This window comes from Babylonia areolata, chromosome 12 (genome assembly GCF_041734735.1).
Source record: "Babylonia areolata isolate BAREFJ2019XMU chromosome 12, ASM4173473v1, whole genome shotgun sequence".
Taxonomy (NCBI): Eukaryota; Metazoa; Mollusca; class Gastropoda; order Neogastropoda; family Buccinidae; genus Babylonia; species Babylonia areolata.
The window spans coordinates 22,844,192-22,862,279 of NC_134887.1; the positions used below are offsets into that span (position 1 = coordinate 22,844,192).

Sequence of the window (18,088 nt, forward strand, 5' to 3'; positions counted from 1 at the left end):
GGCTAAGTTTTTTCGTATTTCTGTCTGTCTATCGATTCTTTGACACTCATGTTTTGCATCTGATAAAGACTTGTATCAGGTCACAAACTTACTTAGCTCGTTTGGCCAATCGAGCTAAAATTATGGTGCAATCTCACTCGTAAGGGCCCTCTACCTCAGGTTCTCTCAACAATAGGTACAGGTATAGTATTTGGGGCAGAAATTAAGCCTTGTGTCATTAATAAGCCTTGCACACTATTAGATTATAAAAATCTCTCAATACAATTATGGGGGCTCTCACTTCCCCCCATTTCCAACATTCAAAAGGCCTTACAGGCCTAAGGGCCTTCATATCGACACAATATGATCTGACACTGGACCCTCAACCTCGGGCTTCGTCTACACCGCTAACCCTCCACTGCCTCCGCTCCCTCCAGTTGACTCCATACCTCCACCACCTCCTACACCTCCAACTTCAACTCGAGAACTTTGTTTTGGGGGCAGAGATCCCACACTGGAACCCATCCTTGAAGTTGTTGGGATCACACACAGCCTCAATGAACTTCTGCTCAGGTCCTGTGAGTGACATTATCACCGCTTTCTGCAGGAGCTATGGAATATCTGTGTCCAAGGCACACCCCTGGTGGCCTTGTAGGGTGAGCTTTGGAGAAGGGCACAACTCGTCTACAGCATCTTATATAATTCCAGCACCCAAACTGTCCAGTTTCTGAGTCCCAGTGTGCACCAATGGTGAGATTATCTCAACACACTGCCTGCTTGTGGGGGCTGATCTGACAGTGAGTGCTGAACTGGGGCCCATCACTGTCTCTGGAAGATACCGCTGTATGGGCATTTTGAGGACATCAGTCTCTTGTTTTGCTGCCCGAGTCTGTTCCCAGCCTGAAAGTGCTCCTGATTAGGATGTTGGGAAAGGTGAGCACAGGAGCCACCTGAGCATGAGCCCTCCAACAGATGGAAGATCCCTGAGAGATCTGAAGGATAGGGATGTTATATGCCATGTTAGTCTTCTAAGACAGCACAAACCAAGGACCGAAAATGAAGTTGTTCTGTGAAAGCAAACAACTTGATTTAGAAAAAAAACAAGTCTTTCTAAAGAAGGGCAAGAAAAACCAGAGAAATAACAGATTTAATGAGTATGCCATTCCCAGTCATCTAAAAAAAAAAACTTGAAAGAGCCAGACTGACAAAACAAAGGCCATGTATGCATATGCACCGAGGGAGTGTATGTGTGTGAGGACAATGAAGTGGACACAGCACTGACCAATGGAGTGCATGTGTATGAGGACAATGAAGTGGACACAGCACTGACCAATGGAGTGCATGTGTATGAAGACAATGAAGTGGACACAACAGTGACCAATGGAGGGCATGTGTGTGAGGACAATGAAGTGGACACAGCACTGACCAATGGAGTGCATGTGTATGAGGACAATGAAGTGGACACAACAGTGACCAATGGAGTGCATGTGTATGAGGACAATGAAGTGGACACAGCACTGACCAATGGAGTGCATGTGTATGAGGACAATGAAGTGGACACAACAGTGACCAATGGAGGGCATGTGTGTGAGGACAATGAAGTGGACACAGCACTGACCAATGGAGTGCATGTGTATGAGGACAATGAAGTGGACACAACAGTGACCAATGGAGTGCATGTGTATGAGGACAATGAAGTGGACACAGCACTGACCAATGGAGTGCATGTGTATGAGGACAATGAAGTGGACACAACACTGACCAATGGAGTGCATGAGGCCACTGTCAATGTTGGCATTGAGCAGGTTGGACATGGCCTGCACTGTGCAGTTGCGCAGCGCACTCAGGTTGGACATGCTGCGCTTCCGGTTGGGATCCAGCGCCTTGTCCTGCTCCTCCTCTGAACAGTCGTTCAGCAAGTTCATAAACAGAGTCAAGTACCTGCACATACACACAACAGTTCCTGGTCTCTCAAGTATCTCCACACACATGTATACGCATGACATTAAATGTGTGTGTATATATATGTGTGAGACAGATATACAACAGTGTATCTCATTATCACAATATTATTGTTTTTCTTCCTTTTTCTTTTCAGACATACTTTTTTTGTCTTTATAAATGGCTTTAAATTTTAAAACTGCAGTTGTTGCTTATCAAATGTACCAACTAAAAATATAATTTTGACAGCGAGGAAATATTCATTTCAGCTGCTTTTTTCAACAGATTTTTGTCAAAGATAATCTTGTTACATGCACTAAATCATGCTGACAGGGGCTTGTTTATTGTTCCATCCAAAAGAAGAGAAGTCAGACCACCACTCAAACTCTTGTGAAGGGGGAAGAAAAAAACACTAACTTGTTTATTACTGGAGTTGTGTATCAACAAGACCACCAATCAAGATGTTATGGAGGGGAGAGAAAGAAATCCAACTTGTACATGACTGGAATTATCGGCTTGGTGTATTCTCTTTTTCCAGACAGGCATGTTATCCACTGTGCCACTACTCCATGGGACAGAGAGCACCATGACCACTGAACACCAAGGGAGAGTAAAGCTGAACTCCACACAGGAACACTGACTTGAGGAAGAGCTGTGACTTGGCCTCCATCAGATCCCCACGGTCACTCTCCTCAGGCTGCAGAGGTAACCCCGCCAACAACGCTGCCACTGCCTCCATGCTGGCCTGGTCCAGGTCCCTGCACACAGCACAATAATATGAACCACTTGCCTACAACTTCCGCTCTACCGTCACTGGTTGATGAGGGAGGCTCAGTTCTGCACGTCTTTCAACACACAGCGTGCTGTGTATATCACAAGTCCCTTCAAACTCTCACCACACAACACACCTTTGAAACACAGGGCATAACATGCCTTCATTAATCATTTTGCCTTTCAAATATACAACAGAGTCATCTTTCAAGCATGTAACACACAGAGTATCACACCCTTTTCAAACACACATATATATTACACATATGTGTTATATACCCTTTCAATATACCCCACATGGGATGTCTCAGGCCTTTACAGTACAAAAAAACAGTATGAATGAAACATGACTTCAAACACACAATATCATACTGTCAAGACAAGACAAAATTTTCTAGATTTAAGAATATCATGCTGTTCAACAATGGAAATTAAATTCCATATTCTGATCCTAAACACATTTTATGGATAACTCTCAGAGTCCCACATACTGATCACATTTCTCCTCACCTCCGCACTCTATACTGGCTCCCCACTGAAGCGATAATTAAATACAAAGTTGTGTGTCTGCTATTCTGCTTTCCATTCCGCAGGACCTACATATCTTTCTGACCTTATCAGTGTTTACACTCCCGCAAGAAATCTCCGCTCTTCCTCTGACTGTTACCTTTTGAAACTTCGTGTCAATACAAGAACCTATGGTGAACGTTCTTTCTTCTTTGCTGCTCCTCACATCTGGAATAACCTTCTTTATCATATCCATGCATCTGATTCCATTTCTGCTTTTTGCTCATCACTAAAAACTCATATTTTTAAAACCTATCTATGAGCACTCTCAGCTTCCTTGTTCTCCAACATCACCCACGTCAGCTCACTTTGGATGTATGTAGTGTGAGAGGGGGAGAGTGTGTGTGTGGTGGGGGTTGGGAGGGGAGAGGGGTTTTTGAGAAAGAGTGGTCATGAACGTTTTATGTAACTTGTAATATTTTTCTTTCATGTAAAGTGCCCTGAGCTCGAGAGAAAGGGCGCTATATAAATGTACATTATTATTATTATCATTACTATTAAAAGTAAAAGTGCCTGTAAGTGTTCCTTATATGTAAAAAAACACACACCAAACATGCACACAGCACAGTGAAGCACACATAAAACCCATTTTCCTACCTTGACAAGCTGCAGATGTCGCCCTGCACGTTGACCTGATGGGAGTTACCCATGATCCAGTCTGTCAAGTACTCCACCAGTTTATTCCGAAATTTCATCTCCTGTCGGAATGTCAGCTCGTCACGCCGCCTCATCATCTGAAACAGACCACCAATGTTACAGCATCTGTCACAACTTGAAATGAAATGAAATTATGGTGCTTAGAGCCTCGCCGACCACTAAGGCCATTTCAAGGCTATCGCCGCGTCAATAACTACTACAAGGAAAAAAAAAAACCAACCAATTAAAACGAGTCACCACTTCAAACTTTCCACTCCAAAGTTAAAAAAAAAATTCCATAGTTTAAAACCTTCAAATCTGGTTAAAAAGGTTCACTTCTTTTAAGAAGTCCATCAGCGCCCACGGAGGGACATCACGAAACAAAGTCTTCAAAGAAACCGCCGTGTAATGTCTGTGTCTAACGTCATGCAGATCCCAACAATCAAGGAGCACGTGTTTCACGGTGAGAGGCTCGTCACAGGGAATGCATCGAGGGGCCTCTTCCCCCTTCAACAAGTAAGAATGAGTAAAAAAAAAAAAAGTGTGCCCCGCACGCAGTCTGCACAGCACAGACTCCTCCTTTCTGTTCTTCACCCCCGAAGGGAGGGTCTCTTTTAGGTCTGGACGGATCTGGAAGAGCTTGCTGTCCGTCTGGGAGTTCCACTCCTCTTGCCAAAGATCCTTAACGTAAGTGTTCACCTTCCGCTTCATGTCTGTATATGGTACAAAGGATCTGGATAATTCTTTTTTTGCAGCGTTCCTGGCCAGCAGGTCCGCCCTTTCGTTACCACGAATGCCAACATGTCCGGGAACCCAGGCCAACACAACCTCGTATCCTTTTTTCGTTGCGAGAGTAAAAGCTTCATAAAATTCCAGCAGTTTGGGATGAGTGATATTCCTGCAGGCGATCGCCTCCAGGGCTGACAAGGAGTCGGAAAAGATCATGAATCTCTTTTGTTTCGAAGAGAGAACCATTTTTACCGCCAGAACCAGTGCGGTCAGTTCCGCAGTGTACACCGAGCTGTCAGACAGGATGTGTTCCGTTGAGGGCTGGTCAGGAAAGGCGGGACAGAACGCAGATGCAGCGACTCCGTCCTCTGACTTGGAACCGTCAGTGAAGTGGGGAATTTGTGGCACAGTTCCGAAAAGTAAGTTCTGTAGGCCAGAGAACTGGTGGTGTCCTTACGGTACAAGGCCAGATCGAATCGGACCTCAGGTGTTCTAAAGGTCCATGGAGGGCTGTCGGGGAACTTGGAGAAATCTGAGATGCCACCGACATCCAGATCGGCATTTTCTAAGTGCGGCTGAATGCGGAGTCCGAGAGGAGGGATGCAGTTTGGGTTGTCTTTAAATTTCTTGTCAAAAGGGCTGTTGAATACAGTGTCGTAAGCAGGGTTTGTAGGTTCAGAAAACAATTTCAAATAATAATTTAGGGTCAGCTTCAGTCTGCGGTTGGAGAGAGGCGGTTCCCCTGCCTCTGCATACAGGCTGTGCACAGGGGTGGTGCGGAAAGCACCTAAGCTGAGACGGAGCCCTTGGTGGTGTACAGGGTCCAACAATTTCAGGTAAGACGGTCTGGCCGAGCCGTATACTACACTTCCGGAATCTAGTTTGGACCGGACCAGGGCTCTGTAGAGGTGCAAGAGATTTCTCTTATCAGCACCCCAGTCCATGTGTGCCACAACTCGAATGATGTTCAGGGCTTTTTGGCAAGATATTTTCAGCTGTTTAATATGGCTGAGGAAGTTCAGCTTCTGATCAAAGACGACCCCTAAAAATTTGGCTTCCTTCCCAGACGGATTTCAGGGTCCGGATTGAACTAGCGAAAGTTATGAAAATGAATACATTCAGTTTTGGAGGACGAAAATGTGAAGCCATTCTCCTCTGCCCAACACTGGATTTTGTTGACGCAGAGCTGAAGCCGTCGCTGGATGCTGGCATACGTGCTGCCAGTTGCATACAGGGCGAAATCGTCCACGAACAGCGAGCTGTCCGATCCCTTCTGAACGGATTGAACGATGTCATTAATTTTGATGCTGAATAGAGCCGGCGACAGAATGCTCCCTTGCGGGACACCCAGCTCCTGCTCGTGAATGTCAGACAGGGTGGTGCCGACCCTCACCAGAATTGTCTGTCTTGCAAAAAATTGTGGATGAACTGGGGCAGGTGTCCTCGGAAGCCGAGCTTGTGCAGGTCTGAGAGGATTCCAAATTTCCAGGTGGTATCGTAAGCTTTCTCCAAGTAAAAAAATATGGCCACCACATGCTGTTTGTTTACAAAGGCATTTCTTACAGTGGTTTCCAGACGAACCAGATGGTCAACGGTAGAGCGATGCTTGCGGAAACCGCACTGTTCTTTCGCCAGAAGGCCGTCGGTCTCTAGTTTCCACATCAGTCTACCGTTGACCATCTTCTCCATCAGTTTGCAGATGCAGCTGGTCAGTGCTATTGGGCGGTAGTTGGAGGGGTTCGAGGGGTCTTTTCCCGGTTTCGGCAGCGGGATTATGAGGGCTTTCCGCCAGGAGGGTGGAAAAAAGCCTGTGATCCATATGTGGTTGTAAACTTTGAGCAGGGTGTCCAGACAGGTTTCGGGAAGATGTTTCAAGAGTTTATAATGGACCTCGTCCATTCCTGGACAGGAATCCGTGCAGGCCTGAAGGGCAGATTTAAGTTCATTCCTTGTGAAAGGAAGGTTGTAATTCTCTGTGTTGTTGGAAAAGAAGCTACAGGGTGTTTTTTCTGTCAGGTTTTTGGTTTTAAGAAAGCGAGCAGATTTGTTAGCAGATCTCGAGTTCTGTTCAATTGTGGAGGCAAGCTAATTGGCAACTGCTTTCTTCTCTGTGACCAGAGCGTCTGAAAGTTTAAGATGATGAAAGGTTGGGCATACGTTTTTGCCCTTAATTCTTTTTAAAACCCTCCACACTTTCTTCTTGGGTGTGTTGGAGGTTAAGGAAGAGCAAAAATCTCTCCATGACTTTCTCTGGCTCTTTTTAAAAACACACCTGGCTTTCGCCCTCAACTGTTGATGGGTTCGAACGCTATCGGTCTCCGAAAGACGCGTCGCTGCGCTCTCTTCTGAGACTTACGGGCCTCCCGACATTCAGTATTGAACCAGGGCGTTCTTGGCACCTGAGGCTTGGAGGTAGACGATGGGACTGCTGCTTTGGCGCAATCTAAAACGATCCGAGTCAGTGTCAGCAGGGTCCTTGCTTTTCAATACTGTTTCTTCCTGCAGCTCTGCTCTTATCTTCATGGTAAAAATTCCACCGTCTGCTTTGTCATAGTTCAGGCGGTCAGGCAGAGAGTCACCTTCTCCATCTGTGGGGCGGAGGACGACAGGAAAGTGGTCACTCCCGTGCAGATCGTCGTGCACTTTCCACTCGTAGTCCAGGACCAACGATGGATCGCAGACTGACAGATCTAAACACGAGAGCTTTCCAGAGGACAGATGAAATGAAATGAAATTATGGTGCTTAGAGCCTCGCCGACCACTAAGGCCATTTCAAGGCTATCGCCGCATCAATAACTACTACAAGGATAAAAAAAAAAACCAACCAATTAAAACGAGTCACCACTTCAAACTTTCCACTCCAAAGTTAAAAAAAAAACTTCCATAGTTTAAAACCTTCAAATCTGGTTAAAAAGGTTCACTTCTTTTAAGAAGTCCATCAGCGCCCACGGAGGGACATCACGAAACAAAGTCTTCAAAGAAACCTCCGTGTAATGTCTGCGTCTAACGTCATGCAGATCCCAACAAACAAGGAGCACGTGTTTCACGGTGAGAGGCTCATCACAGGGAATGCATCGAGGGGCCTCTTCCCCCTTCAACAAGTAAGAATGAGTAAAAAAAAGTGTGCCCCGCACGCAGTCTGCACAGCACAGACTCCTTTCTGTTCTTCACCCCCGAAGGGAGGGTCTCTTTTAGGTCTGGACGGATCTGGAAGAGCTTGTTGTCCGTCTGGGTGTTCCACTCCTCTTGCCAAAGATCCTTAAAGTAGGTGTTCACCTTCCGCTTCATGTCTGTATATGGTACAAAGGATCTGGACAATTCTTTCTTTACAGCGTTCCTGGCCAGCAGGTCCGCCCTTTCGTTACCACGAATGCCAACATGTCCGGGAACCCAGGCCAACACAACCTCGTATCCTTTCTTCGTTGCAAGAGTAAAAGTTTCATAAAATTCCAGCAGTTTGGGATGAGTGATATTCCTGCAGGCGATCGCCTCCAGGGCTGACAAGGAGTCGGAAAAGATCATGAATCTCTTTTGTTTCGAAGAGAGAACCATTTTAACCGCCAGAACCAGTGTGGTCAGTTCCGCAGTGTACACCGAGCTGTCAGACAGGATGTGTTCCGTTGAGGGCCAGTCAGGAAAGGCGGGACAGAACGCAGATGCGGCGACTCCGTCCTCTGACTTGGAACCGTCAGTGAAGATGCTTTGAAAAGTGGGGAATTTGTGGCACATTTCCGAAAAGTAAGTTCTGTAGGCCAGAGAACTGGTGGCGTCCTTACGGTACGAGGCCAGATCGAATCGGACCTCAGGTGTTGTAAAGGTCCACGGAGGGCTGTCAGGGAACTTAGAGAAATCCGAGATGCCACCGACATCCAGATCGGCATTTTCTAAGTGCGGCTGAATGCGGAGTCCGAGAGGAGGTATGCAGTTTGGGTTGTCTGTAAATTTCTTATCGAAAGGGTTGTTGAATACAGTGTCGTAAGCAGGGTTTGTAGGTTCAGAGAACAATTTCAAATAATAATTCAGGGTCAGCTTCAGTCTGCGGTTGGAAAGAGGCGGTTCCCCTGCCTCTGCGTACAGGCTGTGCACAGGGGTGGTGCGGAAAGCACCTAAGCTGAGTCGGAGCCCTTGGTGGTGTACAGGGTCCAACAGTTTCAGGTAGGACGGTCTGGCCGAGCCGTATACTACACTTCCATAATCCAGTTTGGACCAGACCAGGGCTCTGTAGAGGTGCAAGAGAGTTCTCTTATCAGCACCCCAGTTCGTGTGTGCCACAACTCGGATGATGTTCAGGGCTTTTAGGCAAGATATTTTCAGCTGTTTAATATGGCTGAGGAAGTTCAGCTTCTGATCAAAGACGACCCCTAAGAATCTGGCTTCCTTGACCGCCGGGATGGTGGATGTTCCCAGACGGATTTCAGGGTCCGGATAGAACTGGCGAAAATTATGAAAATGGATGCATTCAGTTTTGGAGGACGAAAATGTGAAGCCATTCTCCTCTGCCCAACACTGGATTTTGTTGACGCAGAGCTGAAGCCGTCGCTGGATGCTGGCATACGTGCTGCCGGTTGCATATAAGGCAAAATCGTCCACGAACAGCGAGCTGTCCGATCCCTTCTGAACGGATTGAACGATGTCATTAATTTTGATGCTGAAAAGAGCCGGCGACAGGATGCTCCCTTGCGGGACACGCAGCTCCTGCTCGTGAACGTCGGACAGGGTGGTGCCGAGTCTCACCTGGAATTGTCTGTCTTGTAAAAAATTGTGGATGAACTGAGGCAGGTGTCCTCGGAAGCCGAGCTTGTGCAAGTCCGAGAGAATACCAAATTTCCATGTGGTATCGTAAGCTTTCTCCAAGTAAAAAAATATGGCCACCACATGTTGTTTGTTCACAAAGGCATTTCTTACAGTGGTTTCCAGATGAACCAGATGGTCAATGGTAGAGCGATGCTTGTGGAAACCGCACTGTTCTTTCGCCAGAAGGCCGTCGGTCTCTAGTTTCCACATCAGTCTACCGTTGACCATCTTCTCCATCAGTTTGCAGATGCAGCTGGTCAGTGCAATTGGGCAGTAGTTGGAGGGGTTCGAGGGGTCTTTTCCCGGTTTCGGCAGCGGGATTATGAGGGCTTTCCGCCAGGAGGGTGGAAAGAAGCCTCTGACCCAGATGTGGTTATAAACTTTAAGCAGGGTGTCCAGACAGGTTGGGGAAGGTGCTTTAAGAGTTTATAATGGACCTCGTCCATTCCTGGACAGGAATCCGTACAGGTCTGAAGGGCAGATTTAAGTTCATTCATTGTGAAAGGAAGGTTGTAATTCTCTGTGTTGTCGGAAAAGAAGTTACAGGAGGAGTTTGTATTATACTCCATGTTTGGTGTTTACATATACTTACCATGTCAAACTGATGCAAACTAGGCCTATGGTTTGCTCTGTTTGGCCAAATTTCGCGCGGCTAACAGTGAAAAGACGCCCCTCTTAGTCTGGCCCGCTCTTAGCCAATCAAACGCCTCTAACAGCTATAAGCGCTGAATCATTCCGTGGCCATGAATGAAAATGCCCCATGAGAACCACGGCGGAGACGCGGGGACGGACGGGCGGGCATTCGAGTTTGACATGGTAAGTATATGTAAACACCAACATGGAGTATAATACAAACTCCTCCTTTTGGTGTCATATACTGTACCATGTCAAACTGATGCAGAATTTAAAGCAAATGGAGGAGGGCAACGCCTACTGGTTCGTATGGGGAGCCCTTGAAACTGAGACGGCAGTGTTAGCCGCGACAAAGGAAATCCCCTTGGAACCGTCAGCCCTGGTCATACGGAAATCCCGGAGGTAGAAGTTGATGAAGGGATTCTCCGACCGCCAGAAGGCTGCCTCCAAGACATGCTGCAGTGGTACCGAGTGCTGGAAAGCAGCCGAAGTAGCTATGGCCCGCACTTCGTGTGTTCTGGGATTAAGACAACTGAGATCCTTGTGTGCATGAGAGTAGGCTCTACGAATGACTTGGGAAACCCAGCGGGAAATGGTGCCTGCAGCGATATCTTTCTTGTAATTCTCATTGAGGGAGATGAGAAGGCGCCTCTGAGAAGAACGCCTATGGCGAGACCTATTGCAATAGTATTTGAGGCACCGAACGGGGCAGAGATGCCTATCTTCATCATCTTGTGCCAGAATATCCGACAAAGGTCTGACCCTCAGAGAGGGGGAAGGGACCTCGGGGTCTTGGTTCTTAGCCAGAAACTCTGGAAGGAAACGAAGAGTGATGGAACCATCTCTGTGGAATGCTAGATCTTGTGGCATACCACTAAGACCATGAATCTCACTTCTACGACGGCCCGTGGCCAGCAACAGAAGGAAAGTGGTCTTGAGAGTGAGCAGGTCAAAAGGAACAGTCCCCAATGGCTCAAAGGGCTGTTTTCGAATGAAATCCAGCACCAGGAACAAGTCCCAGAGGGGCACTCTTCTGGGATTCCTAGCTTCCTTCAGAGAGGCGCCCCTAGCCACTTCTCTGAGCAGGAAATCAGCTTCAAAAGTGGGACCACCTAGCTGTTTGATAGTGGTACAAATGGCAGACCTGTACCCTCTCACAGAACTAGCAGACAGGTTGAGAACCGAGGAGCAGTGAGCCAAAAAGTTGGCCAGCTGCATGCTCGTAGGGTTAGTAGGGGGAATGTTCTGAGCTGTACACCAACTCAGCCATTTCTTCCATCGAAAGTCATACAAAGTCTCTGTTCCCTCCCTCCTGGCTTTGGAGACTATGGAGAGGAGGTCGGAGGAGGCACCCCCCTTGGTCAGCGCGGCGGACACAGAGGCTGACCGAGGGGTGGAAGACTTCAATGGTGATGCCGACAGATCCGCCCGCACAGCAGCCACGCGTGCAGGTGGAGCATTTGAGGATTGGAGTGAGGAATGCCCGAACGAGGCTGCCTCAGCAGATGAGGTTTGGTTTCCAGTTCCAGTGGTGGAACATGTGTCAGGGACTGAAGGACCGGAAACCAGGGCTGGGCTGGCCATTTCAGCGCAATGAGGATCATCTGCGGGCGTTCCAACCTGGCTTTCCGTATCACCTTGGACAGGATTGGAAAGGGAGGAAACGCGTAGGCAATCAGACTGCTCCAGTCTAGAGAGAGAGCGTCCACTGCCCATGCTTCTGGGTCGGCGACTGGAGAGACGTAAGTGGGAAGTCTCTTGCTGAACCTTGTCGCAAACAGGTCCACCATCGGCCGGAACCACTGTTCCCACACTCCTTGCAGGGTGTCCTTGTCCAGGGTCCACTCTGTGTGTATGACACTCTTGGACCTGCTGAGAGCATCTGCCAAAATGTTGTCTTTCCCTGCTATGTGTCTCGCTGAAAGTGCAATGCCCTTGCTGTGGCACCAACGGAGGAGAGCCTCGGTCCGCAGAGAGAGGTCTGCCGAGTGTGCTCCGCCCCCTTTGTTCACGTAACAAGCGACTGTTGTATTGTCCGTGAACAAGCGAATGGTCTTGCCTTTGGCCTCCGCTATGAAGTGCTGGAGAGCCCTGCGAACTGCCTCCAGTTCCAGAACATTGATGTGGCATAGGCGCTCCTCCGGGGACCAAGTCCCTGCTGCATGGAGTGAGTCCATGTGGGCTCCCCAGCCCATGGAGGAGGCGTCTGTGAATAGTGCCACCTGAAGAGTAGGTGGGGCTATGGGCACACCCTGTGTCAGAAGAGGGGTGGTTAACCACTCTGATGTCACCTCGAGGAACCACTCGCCCAGACATATCCGGGTATCCCATGGCTGAGTGCTCTGGGACCACCGTAGCCTGAGTGCCCTCTGAAGAGGGCGCTTGAGAACCCTGCCCAGAGGGATGAGAGGTGCCATGGACTCCATCATGCCCAGGAGGGAAGAAAGTGTCCGCGCCGTTGCTTGGGAGGAATGGCGCAAGTGGTTGAGGAGGCCTGCCAGAGGGTCCCACCGATCTGGCGTCGGAGAGACTATCATGGACCGCGTGTCGAATCTCATCCCTAAGAAGTCGAAGGACTGGCTCGGGGACAGATCGCATTTCTCCTGGTTCGTGATGAAGCCCAGTTGGGAGCACAGGTCTAGAAGTCTGGCTGTATGACTCTGGCACAGAGCCTGTGACTGGGCCAGAATAAGCCAGTCGTCCAGGTACACACAGAGCCGAATGGACTCCGACCGGACGATTGACACCAATTCCCGCACCACCTTGGTAAACAGGAAAGGGGCAAGGGACAGACCAAATGGGAGGGCAGAGAACTGGAACACTCTGTCCCTCCACACGAACCTCAGGTACCGGCGGGATGCCGGGTGGATGAGGATATGGAAATAAGCATCTTTCAGATCGATGGACGTCGCCCAATCTCCCCGTTGCATGGTCTCCCGAATCTGTGCCTGTGTGTCCATCTTGAATTTCATCTTGGGGAGGAATCTGTTGAGGGGGGACAAGTCCAGGACTGGTCTCCACCCTCCGGAGACTTTTGGAATCACGAACAACCGGCCGTAAAAACCGGGGCCCGGGTCCGAGAGTTGAGATATCGCCCCTATGAGGAGTAGGTGCGATATCTCTTTCTCTAAGACGCTCTCCTGCTCCATCGAGCTGGGCACATAAGGAGGAGGAGTGGATCTTAGAGGGGGGCGGTCCCCCACCCAAGGGAGCATGTACCCCGACTCTAGCACCGACACAATCCAGTCGTTGAGTCCCAGAGCACGCCACTGATGCGCGTGCCGGGACAAGTTTCCTACTTGGAGGGGCTGAACGACTGGCAGTGCTGAATCGGGGCCCAGTCATTGGGGGTGCTGCCTTCTGGCCTTGGGCATGGCCGGACGGCTTGGACGGCCATGAGGTGGTTTGTTCCTCTGCCACTGATTCTGAGCACGCCGCTTTGGCTTAGGAGGCGAGGTATATGGAGGAGCCCTGGTGGCGGGTCTCTTCAAAGGCATAGAACCCTGGCGCCCCTGGAAGGATTGGGCTAAATATGAGGCCACCTCCCGGTTTGTCTCTGCCCTGTGGCTGAGAAAATGCGGCGCATACTGGCCGAAGAGGGAGTGCTGCTGTGCTGGGATGGACCGCAGAGCAGCCCTCTCCTCTACTGGAATGTTAGAGAGGCGGAGAACAGCATCCCGCCGCGCTAGCACCGTATTGAAGTGAATGCTGGTAGCTGCGTCTGCAGCTGCCGTGAGACCAGACGCTACTCGATTGCCAAAAGTGTTTAACCTCGGGTCTGAGAAGAGGCCAGGCAGGCCAGAGGAAGGAGACTCCGTGTCCTGCTGAACTGGACGTCGTTCCCACAGCTCATTGGCTCTGTGGAGGAACGCGTCAAAGAAGGTATAAGCCGTGGACACCTCGAGGAGGCAGCGGCGGGCCAGTTTGTCCCACTCTGCAAATGTCTTAAAGGGAAGAGTAGCTGAGGTGGGGAAGGTGGTGCGCTGTGAGACCAACATCCTGTCCTGCGCGGAGGGCTCTGCTTCCCTGTAGGCAGGGTGGTCCTGTGTGTACCAGGACCACACTCCTCCCTTGGAGGGATCTTTAAGGAACTTGCCTGGGGCAAAAGCGCCCTGGGCAGAGAGTGACTCCCTGCCTGGAGGAGGGATGGAAGCAGCACCCCTGACGGTGCAGGCTGGCTTATTAAGCCACTCCTGAGCCATTTCTGGCACTCTGAGTCGCCTTGTGGTTCTGGAGTTAGAGTCACCTGACCGTAGGAGGGTTAAGGGTGACAAAGTTGCCTGAGGGACTGATTCAGCATGTGTGACCCTATTGGGGAGGGTCAGTTCGAGCTCGGCAAAGTCCGAGTTTGGTTCAGGCTGGTCCCTAGGGAGGCGTGGGCTCCATCTGTCGCACTGGGATGGGGGCGAAGAGTGCTCATCTGCTTGTTCGTCCTCATCCGAAGACAGGGGCTGTCCTTCTTGTTCACAGTCCATCCCCTGCTGGGTGCCATCCCAAGTGGATGTACCCACGGGGGCGTCCTGTGGGCTGTGGTCAGCCCAGCGGGATGAGCTGGGGCGATCCCGAGCAGGGACCCTGGTCTCCTCTGTTATGTCCTTGACACTTGAAGAGGGTGGGGAGTGTGTGGACCGTAGGTCTAACCATGCTTGGGATGGTGGGTGCCACACCTTCTCAGAGAGAGCGTCCCTGGACGCCAGAGGGACCCACGAGTGCTGTGAGGGGACGAACACCCACTCATCTCCTTTTAGGACCGAGGGCTGGGTAGGTGGGAACAGCAGGCTCCCACGGGCTGAGCGGGGTCCCTCAGCTGCCGTCGGTCCTGAAAAGGAAGCCGTAGTGACCGTGGCGGTCACCTGCGTGCTGACAGAGGACCGATTCGAGGCTGTAGTGTTCACACTGGTCGAGGAGCTCGACCTGCCCAACGAAGAGTCAATCCCTCTTGTCGGGGCTGTGTGTGTCACTCTGTGGTCTGTGCTGGGTTGGGTACGGTGGGGAGCGGACCAGGGGTTAGTCCCTGGTCCTCCCGGGAACCCAGCATGCACCATAGGTGCACCCCAGTACGGGTAGAATGGGGGATACCACCCGTGGGCACCAGCCATCCCATGACCCAAGCCCCAAGGGTCACTGGTGCCTTGACCTCGTTGAAGGGAAAAACCTGGCCAAGTCGGAGGGAGGTCAGGTCCGACTTGGGTGTCTAGACAGGCCGAAAGGCCGGCGGTCTGACTGCCCGGAACCGCCTGACACGCGCGGGACTCCCCCAGCAGGGGAGACCGGCCGGATAGCGGGGAGACCTGCAGAGCAGGTTGCCACGCGCCCAGAATCCCCTCCCGTGGGGAGACTGGGGTGGCTTGGGCCGGGGTGGGCTAAGTGGAGGTCCCCCCCCGGAACCAACTGTTTTTCTCCCCCAGGAGGAGGTGGGGGAGGGGGGTCGACCGAGAAGGGAGGAGGGGAAACAGCACTGGGGCCCCTGAGGGCCGTCTCCGTGTGGGGACCCGGGTAACGGCGGGGGGCGGCCTCCCCTTGGGAGTCCGCACCCAGCCGCGAGTTCCCACCACCAAGAGAGGACGTGCTACTCCCCCTTCCACCCGCCTCGCGCTGGGACACTTCGGGAGGTGACGCTCGAATCCCTTTCCCCCCGGTCCCCTTCATGACCGTTTTATTGGGACGAGCGTCCCCTCCGCGATCAGCGTCTGCAGACGCATCGCCGCGGTCCCTATCGGGAGAAATCATGAGCTCCGGGCCTGGGAGAGTCTCTTGGCGAGTATCTCTGCCAGCATCATGATCCCTGCCTTCGTAGGATGGCAAACGAGGCATGGTACCGCGCGTAAGCACCCAGCGAACAATACGATCCCCAACAGAGAAAGGAAAGACAGGATCGACTCAGAGGTAGAAAAATACGAAGAAATCGAGGGGGCCGAGTCGAAATGAGTACACAGAATGTAAGCACAATACACATGCAAGCCGCATACAACAAAATAAGGCCAAATGAAAACGCTTAATAGCCAAAAAAAGCGTTAGACGAGACAGAGCGAAAACCTGACAAGATGGCGTGGAGAGCCTTGGCCAAAGGAATGATTCAGCGCTTATAGCTGTTAGAGGCGTTTGATTGGCTAAGAGCGGGCCAGACTAAGAGGGGCGTCTTTTCACTGTTAGCCGCGCGAAATTTGGCCAAACAGAGCAAACCATAGGCCTAGTTTGCATCAGTTTGACATGGCACAGTATATGACACCAAACTGACATACGTTTACAGTATGGCCAACAGCAAAGTGAGAGCTGTATTATCAGTGGTTTCTTAATTGCAAAAGAAAATCGTTTGCAGCTTAGTCTTTCATGAAGGACTACGTCTCTCACACTAGAAGTTAAATTGCACTGGGACTTAGTGCTGTAGACTTTGGAATGCGGAAGTTGAATCTTGTGGCGAAGAGATCCACATGTGGTTTGTGTCAATGGTCCCAGATTAGTTGAAGTGTCGAGTGTGACAGGGTCCACTCCATTTGGAGTACGGTGTGGGATCTGCTGAGGTAATCTGCGAGAATATTCAGCTTGCCAGGGACATGTCGTGCTGTCAGGTGGATGTTGTGTTCTTGACACCAGAGGTGGACTGTCTCCGCACACAGGGGCAGCTGGTGTGAGTGTAAATCAAAAAGAATGGAAAGGAAAATATTGTGATTTATTTCATGTTATTGTGTATAACAAGAAAAGAATGGTAATAGGACTGGTTGCCTGCAGAGGACTGTGTGCAAGTGTGGGGGGATGAAGAACCCAAAAGTTCAGTGGCACATAGCCTGAGAAACAGCAAGAAAGGTGCAGTTGCTGGGCTAACTTGTGTGAAGCCCCGGAATGGGTATCAGGGCCCAATGAGAATCAGAAAAAACATCGTTGGTGGACAGCACTGGAGGCAGGAGTGAGATGCTGTGTAGGCCAAAGGGAAGTAACTACATCATCAACCGCCTTGGTTATGCGAAGGTGCCTCCCTTGGCGCCGAGAATGGGCGAAAAGGATGGTGTCTTTAGAGCACATATCCCCTGGTGTGACGTTTCCTCGCTGTAGAGGGAGGAGTGTCATGCTGTGTGTGAGAGTCCATAGCTCGATGCCACCGTAACCGACAAAGGTGAATACGGCCGCAAGGGGAATAAATATAATGTCCCTTAGTGCTGTGGGTGTCCTACCCGAATCGGTCACCATCAGATGCGAGACGGTCATGGCATGTGGCAAGACAGTGCCGTAATCCAGTGTTATGGGCGTCGTGGACAAGGGGGTGGCAAGTCCGTCAGCCTGCCGTGGGATGTGCATCCCCCTGTAGCTGAACAGCAGTCCAACCTCGCGAATAGCTCCTGCAAGAGGACCGATGTTCAGCTGTTGTGTGTTGATGGATAAAGGGAGAGACAAGATCGGCCTGAGCACTGCCGAGTGGCAGGATCAATTTATCAAGAGGCACTCCGACGTGGGAGTGCCGATATTAGTCTGGGTAACAGCAGAGTTAGGCGGTGGGGCAGAAGAAACCAGCACTGCCGAAGTTCAATGGGCTGTGCACGTACCTGCTCTGTGGGCGAGGGGTGGTGCAGGCGCAAGGTGTGGCACCGGGAAGCAGAGTGGTGCATAACTGCTGCAGCAAGTTAACAATGAGTTGCTGGTTGTTTGGCTGAGCAGCTTGCTTAGACGCCATTAGTGGATGTGAAACAGCAGCAACCGGCGGTGTGGTAGATGGGGTCATCACCGCATAGCTTGGAGGGAACCTGCACACACCCGCACTGTAGGCGAGGGGCAGTGCCGGTGCAAGGGAAGTAACTGTGCGGTCACCAGCAAGGGTGCCGAAGCAAGGGTTGCCTCCCTTGGATCAGGTGCTCCAGACAAGGGGGAGGGTGCACGTGTATGGGCAAGCGTGTCCCCTAGTGGTCCACCTTCCTCCCTACGCATGGGGAGGGCATCCCTACTCGCCTCGGTTGCCATTGGATCTGAGACGGTCAAGGCATGCTATGTGGGGGGTCGCGTGATCTGATCTCACGGCTGCCACCACAGACGCATCGCACATAGGGCC

General features: G+C 50.9%; 1 protein-coding gene across 12 annotated transcripts in view; it reads right to left on the reverse strand.

The window, feature by feature from the left end:
• The window catches only part of LOC143288455 (neurofibromin-like), a 278,699-nt gene that overhangs the window by 158,297 nt on the left and 102,314 nt on the right, over positions 1-18,088 (reverse strand). For all 12 annotated transcript variants that reach the window (XM_076596958.1, XM_076596964.1, XM_076596968.1 and 9 more), the window contains 3 exons: positions 3,856-3,992; positions 2,562-2,678; positions 1,742-1,920 (listed from right to left, as the gene is read on the reverse strand). In XM_076596958.1, the coding sequence (XP_076453073.1) occupies positions 1,742-1,920; positions 2,562-2,678; positions 3,856-3,992 (433 nt within the window). The remainder of the gene's footprint in view (positions 1-1,741; positions 1,921-2,561; positions 2,679-3,855; positions 3,993-18,088) is intronic.